The following is a 15,485-nucleotide window of genomic DNA, read 5'->3' on the forward strand; positions in this document are numbered from 1 at the left end:
ATTAAGTTTTTGAAAATCTAAAAATGCAGAAAGTTTCCTGTAAGGGGTAGGTTTAGGTGTAGGGTTGGTGTACGGCAATAGAAAATATGGTCTGTACAGTAGAAAAACCATTACGCCTATGGAGAGTCCCCACAAGGAAAGCAAACCAGACATGTGTGTGTGTGTGTGTATAAAACAAACACATATTACATATATGTGACCCTGGACCACAAAACCAGTCATAAGGGTCACTGGTATATTTGTAGCAACAATTTAATAATTAAAAATTTTTTTAATTCATGTGAAAAAAAAGAAGGTTGTAAAAAAACCTGCTTGATGCTTTTAACTGTTGATTTAGGAGAGCTTGAAATGGAACAGAAAACTTACAAGCATGTGTCCGGGTCCATAGAAGTCATCTTGGGGAACCAGCAGTAGTCATAGATGGTGTCTCCTTCTGTCATCTTCAGCACTGGACTCTGAGTGCACACAAACAGAAGCAACACCATTATGGGCCCATATCCTGCATACAGCAAATCAGATTGTTTACATATGTATAAGTATATCATAAAAAAGTGATAGTAAAGTAAAAGTAAAGTAAAAAAGTGATCCTTTCACTCCAGACTTTCAAAATGAAGAAGCCAACATTAAGTAGAATCCATATTTAAATTGTTTCATGAGACATTTATCATCTTGGACACTGGCCTAAAGTCAGTTCTACATACAAAGGGAACTGATCTCAGCGTAGTATTTTTACTTGTACAGATAAATATGATATGATATTCTAGAAGAGGCTGACCATCTCAAAAAGCATGTCCCAGTGGCTGCTGTACAGCTCAGGCGGGAGGTTATACACACGAAGAATGTTATCAGCGCTGTTTGAGACAATGCAGGAACCATCCGGAGCCCTGCAGAGAGACGTCATGAAGAGAGATAGATGGTGCATTAGCATCTCTGTGATACAGTTTATACTCTACAGCCGTCATAAACAGCTTGCTTTCATCAGTGATCACCATTTGCAGCCTCTGAGGTAATTCTCGGCGGTGTGGGTGTACTCGGCCCAGGAGCCCGTCAGCATCTGAGGGTTCCGGCTAAAGTCGAGGCTTTGACTGTGAACACAGCGAAGAGACAGCATACACTGACTAGCTGAAAATATCCCTGTCCCTGTGCAACTGCAACACATTTGTTCCCACCATATTTCCTTTCACAGCAGCTTAAGATGAGCGGTGCACTTACTAGCGCTGCTCAGCAGAGTTGTCTTCTGAATTGTTCTTCTCAGGCTCATTTGCTCTGTCCTCCTCATTTGGTCCGAGCATTTCTCTGTTCTCTGCTCCGTTTTGATGCCATTCCACGTCTCCGTCAACTTCCTCAGGTCCCACAGCCTGTCCTGTTTCATCAGTCTGCTGACAGGCAACTGACAGAATCAAATTAACACGGACACCTTAGGTGACAAGTGAAGTAAGACGCTAAAATGTGTTGCTTGTATTTACAGAATTTAGAACATTTTGTTATTTTTTTTGTGCATTTGAAATGGACTTTAAATTGGGAAAAGAGGAAAATAATCAGCAATAATTTAAGGCAATAATCATCTCTATTTGTGGAGCGGCTAAAGGTATAGTTTTTTAGTTTAAAAAAAAACTGTCAACATTTACTCACACTGTTGCTCTAAACACATGACTTTCTTCTTCCATAGATAAGAGAATTAAGTATGTTGCTCTATGTAGCTTTAATGGTCGCTCTTTTCCAAACAATTACAAGAAATGGGAACTATGGCTTTTAAGCTTCAAAAATATCACAAAATAAGACTTGTGTGTAAAGAAAAAGTCTTCTCTGAAGCTGCAAAGCTCCATTCCTCATTCATTGTGATTGCATGGAAAATAGTGACCAATACACTTCAGTCATACTGGTTTAGAATGTCTTAATTTTTTTATAACATTTTTGTTTTTGCATTAACTATTCCTTTAAAATTCTTTAATGTGCACAATATAGTCAGAACACTTAACATACAGAACTTAATGCTGTAATGTTTTATTTTGATGCGACAAAATTTTCATTTTTTTGTCAAGTATCTGTTGTCCAAATCTTAATTTATATTATATAATTTTTTTCCTTTAACACCCTACAGATTTAATTTAATAAACATGACATAAGCCAAATATTAACTTGTATGTTTGTAATAGCGTCAGTATTTTAGTGAATCCCAGCATCTAAATAAGTAAACATACCCTTTTTTTTTTTGGTAACAAAGAGTACATTTATTTTTACATTATTTCTAATTTAATGTGTCAGTAATGATTTAAATGTTTTACAAACAGAAATTGTTAAAAAAACGCGTTACATAAAGCAGGGCACCTCATATCGTAAAAAAATAAAATTTTCAAGATCCATCTTTACTAAAAACCTAACTGAATAAAATTAATTGAAGCACTATTCTCTACTTTAAAGTGTATTACTTTCTACTTTGATGTTACTTGACAGTTATACTGAACATAAAATTTTCAAGATCCATCTTTACTAAAAACCTAACTGAATAAAATTAATTGAAGCACTATTCTCTACTTTAAAATGTATTACTTTCTACTTTGATGTTACTTGACAGTTATACTGAACAAATGAACAACATTCAATAGCATTCACATGTGACGAACCATGAAAAAGCAAACTGAACAGTTCAATTACATTTCATTTCAGAGCCAAGAAAAATAACGTCACATCCAAATCTTTGGAAGGAACCAGCAGTTCACTTACAGAGAGCTGCTTAACTATAAAATTGGATGCATATGAAAGACTAAAGGACAATATCCATGTAATTCTTTAAATATGGCGGCAAGAGTACCACATATGGAGTTTATATCACATATTAAGACATCAGAAGAGCATATTGACAGTGTGCCAAACAGGATGCTGTAGATCAGACGTTAGAAAGTGCTTTTTAAAAAAGACAAAGGCCTCACCTTCCTCTAAAGTCCCAGCAGCACCTTGGCTCCCACACGTGTCCACTGAAGGCACCACAGGCATCTGTATCATTTGTAAATCAAGACCTGGATCTTCCTGCTCCAGTCGAGGCTGTTTTGCTGCTGGTGGTGCTTCCTCTTCTCCTTCCACCTCTCCCTGATGATAAGCCTCATGAGGAGGTTCTCCATCAGCTTCTGCATCCTGTCCTGCACCACCATCACTGCCCTGAGCTGCACCGGACATCCCGTTTACAGAGGTATCTCTATGTTCAGTGGCCTGTGGAACATGCACAATTTATATCATTTCAGTCATGGATTTCACGTACAGATGACATACACTGGCAGTGATACTTATATATACTTTATATAAGCTTACACATTCACAGTAATCTGACTACAATATAAAAGATATGTAGTTTGTAAAATTTAAACCATATTATTTTTATTACAAAACAGTAAAAACAGCGACATCACTTATAATAAAATGAAACTCATTTATGAAACCCATAAATTCCAACTAAAGTAATAGTTTCTGCTATATGCATATCAAAGTTTCAAAAGAAACTAGGCAGAAAATACTACCTTAGGAATGCTTTCCCTTTTGACATCAAAATAATTTATCATTTCTAAACTATAACGGATAGTGATGTGTCAGGCAGGAACTTCTCAGAATTTTCTTTTACCGTTTTATAATATATATAATTAGGTTTACTACAAAATGACAGAATTACTTAAATACTTAATATACACTGAACAAAATGATAAATGCAACACTTTTGTTTTTGCCCTTTTTTACTGACAAAATGCATTTAATATGAACAATATATAACATTTAACAAATATTTTATTGTAAAGATACATGTATTGTTGACTATAAGTTTAAGTAAATAAGTTATGTATTACTAATGCATCATTTTACATATAACCTATATACAAGATAATTCGGTTTTTACCTCCAAAAACCACAACTGCTAAATTACAATTACAACTGCTACTGTCCTGATAAATCTAATAGACATATTCTTTTATATATATGTGACCCTGGACCACAAAACCAGTCTTAAGTCGCTGGGGTATATTTGTAGCAATAGCCAAAAATACACTGTATGGGTAAAAATTGATTTTTTTTTTTATGCCAAAAATCATTAGGATATTAAGTAAATATCATGTTCCATGAAGATATTTCGTAAATTTCCTACCGTAAATATATCAACACTTAATTTTTGATTAGTAATATGCATTGCTAAGAACTTCGTTTGGATAACTTTAAAGGCGATTTTCTCAATATTTTTATTTTTTATGCACCCTCAGATTCCAGATATTCAAATAGTTGTATCTCGACCCAATATTGTCCAATCCTAACAAACCATTCATCAATGGAAAGCTTATTTATTCCGCTTTCAGATGATGTATAAAATTGACACTTAAGACTGGTTTTGTGGTCCAGGGTTATATATATATATATATATATACACACACACACACACACACATACATACATACATATTCTTATATAAGTTATCAGGTCTAAATTAACAGGTCTTCAGTGCTGTATTCTTAAAATTCCGAATATTTTTCAATGTACAGCAGCTCGTCCAGCCAAAAAAAGAGTCACTCTACCTGTTGTTTCTTTGATTCGTATCAGTCGTGTTGTGCTCTGAATCTTACAAATCAGACAAAATTCCTCGGTGTATGTGTTTTACTATATTCAGATGACAGTTTCTGAGCATCTCAACTACAAACGCATTGCGTTGAACCTACAATACACAGGAACTCATGCGTCGTGTTTGTTAGCACAGGGCGCCGCCATGCCTGCACAGTGTGCGTTGCCAGGTCACCTGACTCTCGCGATATTTGCGAGATAATCTCAGGAAAGATTTCAGAAACCGTAATTTATATAAATTGTCATTGATTAACAACATTGACCGCAAATAGTTGAGTGCCGCCCGCATTGCTGCCTCTTGTTTATAGTATAAGAACTTATTTACTTATACTTGATTATATGTTCTGTTTTTGTCTACCATTAATTTGCACACATAATTTGGACAATTTTAAGTAATTATGACATGTGAGTCTATACCAGGGCTGTCCAAACTCGGTCCTGGAGGGCCGGTGTCCTGCAGAGTTTAGCTCCAACTTGCCTCATTGGAGCTAAACTCTGCAGGACACCGGCCCTCCAGGATCGAGTCTGGGCACCCCTCCTTTAAACCATTAAACCTTACCCTGTTTGTTCAACATTTGGTTTCTGTACTTCATTTGGCTGTCAAATTACTGATAACAAGGAGACAATCAAAACATATTTATAAAAATACCATTGTACATACTTTATTATTAATGCAACACTGGGTAAAAAAGCAGTTTTAAAATGCATAACAGAAGATGTGACAAGTATGATAAACCATCAACATATTGTTTTATGAAGTGGACACAGTAAGTACTACAAAGAAAGTTGAATTAAATTTAAAAATGAATATTTTATGCTTCTGACAAACAGTTCTGATGATCATTCCTACATGTATTCTTAGATGTGCAAGATGATATGTCAAATACTTAATAGTGCAATGGTGCTTGAAGATAGAAGACACTGTGGGCACTGAATGGTTTCTGTGAAAATCTCAAAACAGTCAGTAATCACTGCTACCCACAAATGAGAGATAATTTTGTGCCTGTCACAGTTGTCTAAAATAGTATTTGTGCAGGCGGATCCAATCTGAGGTACATAAGGTTAACAGAAGTATTTCAAATGAAGTGAGAATTTTCCTTTGGTCTGACACGAGAAGCAGCATAAGGCCATAAAATTCTCAACTCTGACCCTCAAAGTCCATTTCCTACAGAATTAAGCCCCAACCTTGATCAAACTCACTGTAAATTTATTGTAATCTTGAAGACCTTGATTTGCATAACAGAAGATGTGACAAGTATGATAAACCATCAACATATTGTTTTATGAAGTGGACACAGTAAGTACTACAAAGAAAGTTGAATTAAATTTAAAAATGAATATTTTATGCTTCTGACAAACAGTTCTGATGATCATTCCTACATGTATTCTTAGATGTGCAAGATGATATGTCAAATACTTAATAGTGCAATGGTGCTTGAAGATAGAAGACACTGTGGGCACTGTGTTCAGGTGTATTCTATTATGGTTGGAGCTAAACTCTGCAGGAAAGTGGACCTAGATGGCCAGAGTTGAGAACCTCTGCAATGAAGGTTTGGCATACCTTTATAGTACTTTACCTAATGATTATTGTCACCAAAAAACTATCAGACATCCAGTACTCATTGAGTTTACGCCACAGCAGTCGGTTTTCTTCTGCACACACATAAGTTACATTCAGTTTGTGGCACTGAGTGGTGTCGTGTGAAGCCGACCATCTCCTCCAGCCTTCGGTGTAGCCGACCATCTCTCAAGCCTTCGGTGTAGCCGACCATCTCCTCCAGCCTTCGGTGTAGCCGACCATCTCCTCCAGCCTTCGGTGTAGCCGACCATCTCCTCCAGCCTTCGGTGTAGCCGACCATCTCCTCCAGCCTTCGGTGTAGCTGATCATCGTCTAAGCTGGCTGCAGTGTTTTTTCTTAACTGCTCCCACTTACTGTTTAGTTCACGGTTTAGTTAGATCAGTTTTCTACAGATAGAACATTTTGAACAGAAATCGTATACATTTAATGCACTTAATCATAATTTTACTATTTTCTTTCAAATTCATGCTTTGAATATGGATTTTTTTTTTTTTCGAATCCAAGTACCACAGAAGCTAAGGCACCATGTTTTGTAACAAAGGGTACATTTCCTACATTTTTTTTTGAAATGTAAAATTTAATTCTAATTTTTTTTGTCAAATTCTAAATAGTGAAAAAAACTAAGTTCACACAAGTGCTTCATTCTGAAGTATTTATTGTTTTTCTTCAAACAAACCAGAAACCCCCAAAAACTATTTACATAATGAATATTCAAACATTATTGTCAAAATGGTTTCTTATGACCTTTCTTGAATTGTTGCATCTCTGGAAATTTCAAAAGATATCCACCTCAGATGTGTGAGATAGCAAGGATGACTAGCATAAGATTTTATGATTTAGAATCAGCCAATGCCACTGTTATTGTTGATCACTTTAACATGAACACACAGCTCTGTGACAGTCAATACAGTATTGCTGCTTCACACACTAAATCAATAAATATAAGAAACATGTATTTTTATCATCATTAACATTTTAAAACATGGATTTTTTGCATACCAGTAAAGACTAGTTTAATCTGACCTGCAACATTACACAATTAATCATCTTTAAAGGGCAATACCTTACTCAGATAATGGCGTGCATCACCTTCACCAACAAATCCCATCCTTTCTGATCTTTAGCTCAGTAACAGCTGAAGCCGACACTCAAGCATGTGTTAGTAAAAGTACTTCTGCCCAGCCACGTCTATTTTGAGATCAAAAATGAAAACATTTGATAATTCTGACCTGGAAACAGTTTTTGCCTCTAATATTGAAACTGCAAAGCAAAAATCGTTTTAACATTAGGTTGTATCATCAGAAATACTTGCCCAGTTAAAACCAAGAAGTAATTGCATGTCTTTTGTGGGCATCATTTGATATAAATCATTTTGCAGGTTCATAAACAATGTTTCAAGGGTTTATTAAATAAAATCACACGCTACTATCACAGAGCTAGTCTCGCTGACTGTTAACACTTTTTTTTTTGTTTTACACATCTTAAGTGTGCCTTAATAGGCAAAACTGAACTGTTAAGGCATGTCATTAAAAGAGAAGAAAGAAAAGAAAAGGAAAATCAAACCTGAAACCCAACAGAGAAAGGGAAAAGGGTTAGGGATATATACATTATTTACATGGCAGCCAGAGATGAAGTGTAGTTAAGCCATGTCAGTGTGTGTGTATTCAACAATTCATTTTTTGGATGTGTGTGTATGCAGGTGTATTTCAGTTATTAATAATGTGTGCACGGTGTTTTAACCCTGGCTGCACTCGAGCAGAACTATTCTGTGCATGTTTGAGATCTCATAGTTCTCTGTTCCAGCATTCACAGTTCACTCCCTCCTCCTAGCAAGGAAACATGTTCCTCTGAGTAGTCCGAATACGGTGCAATGAAGCTGCAGCCCTCCACTTCCTTCTGGGCTTTTAGTTCTTGTCATGCAGTCATCATTTCATGTGCTGTTTGAAATTCCTGACCTTGGGATCTTTCTCTGAAGGATGAGGACAGGAATTAAGGGGAGATGGAGATGCAACACGAAGCACTGGAGAGCCTCCGTCTTCATCTGAAGATCTGGAACAGCAAAGATCTAATCAAAGCAGAGAAAAGGAGGAGGAATTAAAAACAATTTGAGGAGCATCTCATTTAAGAAAAAAAAACGAAGAGTAGATCTAATTCGTTTTTTTAATGTAAATTTTTAAATGTCACAATATTAATACGTAATAATTACGGTTTTTATTGTATTTTTGATTAAATAATGCAGCTTTTTTTCTTTTCTTTTTCTTTTTGCTAGGATGTTCTGGGGGTTGCCAAGTAATTTTTTGTCAGTTGAACAAACCTTAACCTGAAGTAGCTCAACAGTTATTATTTGTGACCCTGGAGCACAAAACCAGTCTTAAGTCGCTGGGGTATATTTGTAGCAATAGCCAAAAATACATTGTATGGGTCAAAATTATAGATTTTTCTTTTATGCCAAAAATCATTAGGATATTAAGATCATGTTCCATGAAGATATTTTGTAAATTTCCTACTGTAAATATATTTAAACTTAATTTTTGATTAGTAATATGCATTGCTAAGAACTTAATTTGGATAACTTTAAAGGTGATTTTCTCAGTATTTCGATTTTTTTTGCACCTTCAGATTCCAGATTTTCAAATAGTTGTATCTCGGCCAAATATTGTCCTATCCTAACAAGGGATAGCTTATTTATTCAGCTTTCAGATGCTGTATAAATCTCAATTTTGAAAAATTGACCCTTACGACTGGTTTTGTGGTCCAGGGTCACATTTTAGGATAGAATAGGGGAAGGAAAATCAATAAATGAATGAAACAATGAATGAATTAACATATATAACAAAACAAATGAATGAATAAATTAATAGTGTTCATTACCAAACAGACGGTCTTGTAGCGCAGTAACTACTTCAAGCCAAAGGTGAATTTCAGCCATGCAGTCAGCAGGTGGCGGTAGAGCTGATGGAGCTTATTGGTTCTTTACCTCAAGTCCTTTTTGTTTTTTTTAAAAAGAAAAGTATTTTTCAGTCAACAATGAAATAATTCCAATCCACAAAAAAAAAAAAAACATCCTTTTGCTTTGGCTAGCACCCTGGACCGAGCTGTTTAATCCTTTTTACATAACGGAGAACACTGTTGAGTCAATCTGTTCTGAATCTCCACATTTTAACCAAGTTTGGAGACTGTTCGTATAGTCTTAAATATCAACATTGTTCAGTGAAAATCCTCATTGGGAAAATTCCAATGATATTTCCTCAAGTCCCAATGTGTCTGAAACTTCCCTTATCCATTTACGGTAAAGCTTGCGTGGTGACGTTCTCAAGCAGATCCATCAACCATCATAAGGAGAACGAGTCTCATGCAAGGGCATCAAAAACTCTCGAAGCATCCATCCGCTGACAGAAACGGGCATCTTGCATTCTGTCTGCGCTCTCCAAGCCCAAGTGAAAGTTCCTCACAGTTTTGAGCAAATGAAAAGTGCATAGCGAGGGTATCAGGGCAGTGCTAGTCCCTTTATCTTTATGAAGATGATGGCCATGACACCCCGTCCGGTGAAAACACAAAAATAAGAAAACATGCTCACGCTGTCCAAATAATTATCTGGCAGATCTGAGGTCATACATATGTTCTTTTGTTGCTCTTCTCATCAACATCCATCACAGATATGTCCATCCAACATAATCCACAAGCCAAGAAATGATTGGGTAAAAGGGAAAAATGTTAAAGCATTCAATATGCATCTTACAGTACCAAGAGGTCATCTGTGCTGTCTTGATTTTTGCCTTCTTTCCAGGTACATAAAGCATTTCTTGATGATCAATTTGATTCCATTACAAAGAAAGATTAGTCAAAAGTAAACAAAAGATGGTCACCTTTATGATTCTTAAAAACACACCCTGTCCGTGAGATAAAGGTACAAGAAGAAATCTTTGATGTAATTCCATTACTTGTGTTCCAGCGATCCAAGTTTGTTTCAGTCAGCAAGCTATATAGGCTGCACTCATATCCACATGCAAAGGAAGGGTCTGACGTCATGCCATTGAAGTCCCTCCGACAAAATGATTCTCAACTGCAGAATCACATATTCAATCACCACAAAAAATAAAGGGGAAAAAAGCACCCACAAATGTCTGTGCGGTTTGTAAACAACCAAAACTCCAGTATGGAATAAAAGTTCTCTTTTTCATAGTCAAAATCTGTATGAACAGGATTGTAGAGGCAGTGTGTTTTTGTGGTAGCCTTTCATGAACGATTTTCAATTTCGCTCCTGATTACACTTTAATATCCTGTGTTAAGCAACTCCATCTACACCGTTACATTTTTGGAATACATTCAATTTTTTTTTTTAAGAAGGAAAGAAAAAAGTACACAAATGCACTTCACATGGTGGCAACTAAAAAAAAATCCAAGGAAAATTTTTCAAAACGAACAAAAAAAAGTAGCAGCCCCAAGTGCTCTTCCTTTGTAGTCCAATACTTTGTTTATATTCATAGATTCATATATAATCATATATAACATTAAAAGAAAAAAATAAATCACCATCATTGTCGTTGACAACAACAATGAACAAGTAACAAAATATACAGACATTTTGTGCACTGCTGAGTGCACTTGCACAGTTTGTTGCGATCATATTTTTTTTTTTAAACCAGAAATAGTCAAAACCTCAGTCACTCCAGAGCAAGAGAGTGGACAGAAAGGCAATGTTAGGTCACATCCACCAAATATCAAACATTTCTTTCATCCACACATCCCCAAGCTACAATAGAACTGTACAGAGATAGGCTCTTGTTTAATAAGCATGAGAGGCATGTGGGGGGCGGAGCCTTCCAAAGGAAACCACGCCCCTTTGCTAAAAAAATAATGTCTCAATGGCAGCAATGAAATCTAATCATTCGCCCTTTAGTTCTTAGGCACACGTGGGGACAGAAAAAAAACACACTCGCAACACACGTACCACAAGTAACCATTTCCTAAAGGTATACAAGATTGCGCTCTTCAACAACACACAAACAAAACAATGACGCTAATGACATGTTCTTAAACCTCACAGAGGCAAAGATGAGGCAGTGGAGGCAGGAAAAGATGTCTCCTGCACTCCCTACCATGAAAACTAAGAGTGCTGGTTGGCGTAAAATGGGCTAAAGCTTTTGTGTTTGAATCTAGAGGTCATTCTTTGTTGGGGAATTGAAGGGCTGGTGAAAGAGGATGTGTTGTGCCGTTGCCCCCCTCTCTCTGTCTTTCATTCATTCATTCATTCGTTCGCTCACATACTGCACATTTACAAGAGGAGTAATACACACAGTTCCTCCTGTACACAAGCATTCACATTCACACATTCAGTTCATACAATAAAAAAAAAATCACTCTGAATGACGAAATGGCCTCTTTTGATCATACGTCTAAGTAAGCGATTAAAAAAAATACATTGTGCAGACTGGTATGTTTTAAACACACACGCACACACACTCTCATTCTTGAACAAACATGCGTGCATAGACATACACACACACAGGCACACAATCACAAAAATATTCATCTATTACATCTAACATTTTTTTTTATCTTTTTAACTTGCATTTTATGTGAGTGCAAATCTTCAAGTTTTATAATCAAAGTTTTTTTATAATAGCTTTACGTTTTTTAATAGAAACTTTATATATATGTATATAAAAAAACAACAGTGTTTGTCTTTAAAGAGAGGATTTGTTTTTCTGATAATGTCTGAACTAAAACACGCAATGGTCCCCCAATCGCCACAATTTCCTCCCAGCACAAACTCCAGTTCTGATTCAACACACACACACACACACACACTATATATATATGGTAATATTTCTGAAGCATACCACATAAATATACAAGCAAATCTTCTCGAAAAAGAACAAAGAAGAAAAAAAATCTTAATAAAGTGCATTAGTCTGAGTGTAAGGTGCTTAATGCTGTAAGTGCCAGAACTTTTTCACCCCCCCGTCCCCTGAAAACACACACACAAAAATAAATTCCCTTCCCTGTTGAATTACATTCTTCTATTCCCAGCGCAAAACCCACCCACCCCAAAACCGATACCTTACTCCTGGCTTATCCCCAAACCCCTCTCCCTCAAAGCAGTGCACATTCGACTTGCGGAGTCTGATTAGGTGGACCCGCGGGTTTAAAGGCCTCGTGTAGCTATTGCTGTGTATTCAGTAATCCTCGACCATCTCCATCTCGTTTAGACTATACCGATCAGGGCCACCATGGAATGAGTACCCTAAAAAGATACAGAGCGAGAGAGAGAGACAAATTCAGTTTTCAGAGGTTCTCTAGAGGATGCATGCCAAAATATCAAACAAATCTAACAGCCAACAGTGAAATTAAAAGTACACTACCATTCAAAAGTTTGGAGTTGGTAAGATTCTTTTTTTAAAAGAAATCTCTTACGATCAAGGCTGAAATTATTTGGTCAAAAACAGAAAAAAAAACAGTAATATTGCGAAATATTATTACAATTTAAAGTAACTTTTCCATTTAAAACATCTTAAAAAATATAATTTATTACAGTGATGGCAAAGCTGAATTTTTAGCATCATTACTCCAGTCTTCATGTCACATGATCCTTCAGAAATCATTCTAATATGCTGATTTGGTGCTCAAGAATCATTTCATTTTAATATCAATGTTGAGAACAGTTGTGCTGCTTATTGTTTTGTGGAAATTGTGATACAGTTTTGCAGCATTTTTTGATGAATAAAAGGGTAAAGAACAGTATTTAATTGAAATGGAAATGTAGTAGACATCTTCACTTCAGTGTAGAAGTCTTCACTGTCACTTTTGAATTAAATGCATCTGTGCCATAATAAAAGTATTGGTAACACTGTAGTATAGGGACCTGCCTATATCACCCTGCAGCCCAAGACTGGTTGCCCACTGAAGCTAAGCAGGGCTGAGCCTGGTCAGTACCTGGATGGGAGACCTCCTGGGAAAACTAGGTTGCTGCTGGAAGAGGTGTTAGTGAGGCCAGCAGGGGGTGCTCACCCTGCAGTCTGTGTGGGTCCTAACTCTCCAGTGTAGTGACGGGGACACTATACTGACAAAAAGCAGTCTTTCGGATGAGATGTTAAAAAGAGGTCCTGACTCTCTGTGGTCATTAAAAATCCGAAAAAGAGTAGGGGTGTAACCCCGGAAACCTGGCCAAATTCGCCCATTGGCCTCTGACCATTCATGGCCTCCTAACCATCCCCATATCTGCTGATTGGCTTCATCACTCTGTCTCCTCTCCACCAATAAGCTGGTGTGTGGTGGGCGTTCTGGCGCAATATGGCTGCTGTTGCATCATCCAGGTGGATGCTGCACACTGGTGGTGGTTGAGGAGATTCCCCCCTTCTATGTAAAGCGCTTTATAAATGTAATTAATTATTATTATTATTATTAATTATAGAGACCAATTCTCACTATTAACTACTTGCTTATTTAGCATGCCTTTTATTAACATATTGGCTGTTTATTAGTACTTATAAAGCATCTACATCCCTAATCCTACCCAATATCTAAACTTAAACTTAAATAACTTTACTAACTATAAATAAGCAGCAAATTAGGAGTTCATTGAGACAAAAGTCATAGTTAATGGTTTATTAATAGCGAGAATTGGACCTTAAAATAAAGTGTGAGCAAAGCATTTTTATTAAAAAAAAAATAAAATAAATTTGCTGACCCCAAGCTATTGAATATTAGTGTAGGTTTTTCAGAAAACTTCTCATAATTAAAACAGAGCATTTAATTCCGGAGCATTCAGAATTCAGAAGAAATCCAATTCCAGTTTAATTCACTAAAAATAGTCATTTGTTTGGGAATCACTGGACTACACTGGTTGTGTGCTACATGGTAATTTTGATTTAATAAAAATAGCCAGCTGATAGGGCTGTTTTGGTCTTATTTTGGTCAATATTGTAATCACAATTATTTAACACGATTATGAGAGGGCCACAACCAAAACTTTATACGAGTTATTTATTTGAAGATAGCGATATATATCAAATATATATTTTCTGTAAACAAGGTTGCTATGACATCTAAATTTTAGAGACGAGAGAAATTTCACAATTCTCAATAGCACAGCAGAATTCTAGGGTAGCTAATATTAGTAAAAAAACAATAAAGATACAAATTAAACAAAAACTATGTAAAAGATACAAATGAATCAAACAGTGCTTAAGTTTGTTTATGCAAGTCTAAAGTACAGGCTATTCAGTTAACAGCCTACTACAGAAATTGAATAATCAAATGTAAAATAAAACAGCATAGTCTTCACTGTAAGAAATAAACTTCCTTTGTTTCTTATTAAATACCGACGAGGGTTTACATCGGTATTTGACCGTTTAGGCATGCACCTTAAGCTACAAGTTGACTTTACTTGTCTGTGTTCTGTTCCGTCTCTGAGCACATGCATAGAAATCCTCCAGGTGAACAGTGCAAGTTCTCTTTCTCGCTTTTATAAACATGATTAAATCTAATAAACTTTAATAAATCAAGCACGTCCCATTTTGCAAAAGTCACGTTACATGATTTCCACATGAAATTGGGCTTTTATGGAGGAGCGAAAGCGCACGTCTGGAAAGGGAGCGGAATGGGGCACAATAATCATTTTATCGCGATTATTGCATTTTCAGAATCGTTGGAGGCCAAAATCGAAATCGAAACTGTATTTCGATTAATTGCACAGCTAATAGGAGTAATTTGTTCTGGAATCAGACTATTCGGGACATGTTATATGTACAAGAGGAAAAAAGGTTACCTAAGATGCTTGGGTCAGAGTGCAGCATCGTGGGCTGTTTCTTCTTCAGCTTTGCTGCCTGATCATAGACCACACCCCCCTTCCCAGAATGCACTGCCTGGAACATAGACTGCAGGGCACTGGGGTTCATTCCTCGTACAGTCTCCTAACAGAGAAAAAGAGTGTGAGAATGAGAGGCAAAAATAGGACTTAAAACTCAGATAAACAACAAATGAGACTTGGTTCTGCCCATCATGGAAATATAAATCACTGTCGATATAGAGTTGTACTCATACCTGCAGAGGGAAGTTGTTCATGCTAAGTCCAGCCATCTCTTTGGAGAGCTATAAAAGAGGACCAAGATTTTTATCGGGAGTAGGCAAACACACACACACACACACAAAAGGGCCTTTCGCACCGCAGGAACCTTTTCATAGTACCAGAACTAATTGTGGAACTACCCACTTTTTGGCGTTTTCGCACCGCCGGAACTGGGAGCGATTTTAGTACCGGACTGCCTTTTTCGAGAACCAAATTAGCTCCTACTCCGGAGCAGGGTCTAAC

At 36.5% G+C, this 15,485-nt stretch overlaps 2 protein-coding genes and 1 long non-coding RNA gene across 4 annotated transcripts in view; 1 reads left to right on the top strand and 2 right to left on the bottom strand.

Annotated features, from left to right (window-relative positions):
• LOC107702055 (telomerase Cajal body protein 1-like) overlaps positions 1-4,783 on the bottom strand; it is a 35,189-nt gene extending 30,406 nt beyond the window's left edge. The window contains exons 1-6 of one of the 2 annotated variants that reach the window (XM_016504238.1): positions 4,551-4,783; positions 2,931-3,207; positions 1,213-1,390; positions 990-1,085; positions 776-884; positions 367-455 (exon numbers count right to left, since the gene is read on the bottom strand). In XM_016504238.1, the coding sequence (XP_016359724.1) occupies positions 367-455; positions 776-884; positions 990-1,085; positions 1,213-1,390; positions 2,931-3,174 (716 nt within the window). In that variant the 5' untranslated portion in view covers positions 3,175-3,207; positions 4,551-4,783. Of the gene's footprint in view, positions 1-366; positions 456-775; positions 885-989; positions 1,086-1,212; positions 1,418-2,930; positions 3,208-4,550 lie in introns of both variants that reach the window. The other variant, XM_016504237.1, reaches the window with a different exon arrangement.
• Positions 1-8,235, top strand: part of LOC107702057 (uncharacterized) — a 19,746-nt gene extending 11,511 nt beyond the window's left edge. Inside the window, exons 2-3 of the long non-coding RNA XR_001635726.1 lie at positions 3,186-3,197; positions 7,185-8,235. This is a non-coding gene — a long non-coding RNA (uncharacterized LOC107702057). The remainder of the gene's footprint in view (positions 1-3,185; positions 3,198-7,184) is intronic.
• Positions 8,236-10,502: 2,267 nt separating this feature from the next.
• Positions 10,503-15,485, bottom strand: part of LOC107702053 (PERQ amino acid-rich with GYF domain-containing protein 1-like) — a 29,298-nt gene continuing 24,315 nt past the window's right edge. Inside the window, exons 23-25 of the mRNA XM_016504236.1 lie at positions 15,218-15,265; positions 14,943-15,087; positions 10,503-12,419 (exon numbers count right to left, since the gene is read on the bottom strand). Coding sequence (XP_016359722.1) covers positions 12,352-12,419; positions 14,943-15,087; positions 15,218-15,265 — 261 coding nt within the window. The 3' untranslated portion in view covers positions 10,503-12,351. The remainder of the gene's footprint in view (positions 12,420-14,942; positions 15,088-15,217; positions 15,266-15,485) is intronic.

This window comes from Sinocyclocheilus anshuiensis, unplaced genomic scaffold (assembly GCF_001515605.1).
Source record: "Sinocyclocheilus anshuiensis isolate Anshui unplaced genomic scaffold, SAMN03320099.WGS_v1.1 scaffold318, whole genome shotgun sequence".
Taxonomy (NCBI): domain Eukaryota; kingdom Metazoa; phylum Chordata; class Actinopteri; order Cypriniformes; family Cyprinidae; genus Sinocyclocheilus; species Sinocyclocheilus anshuiensis.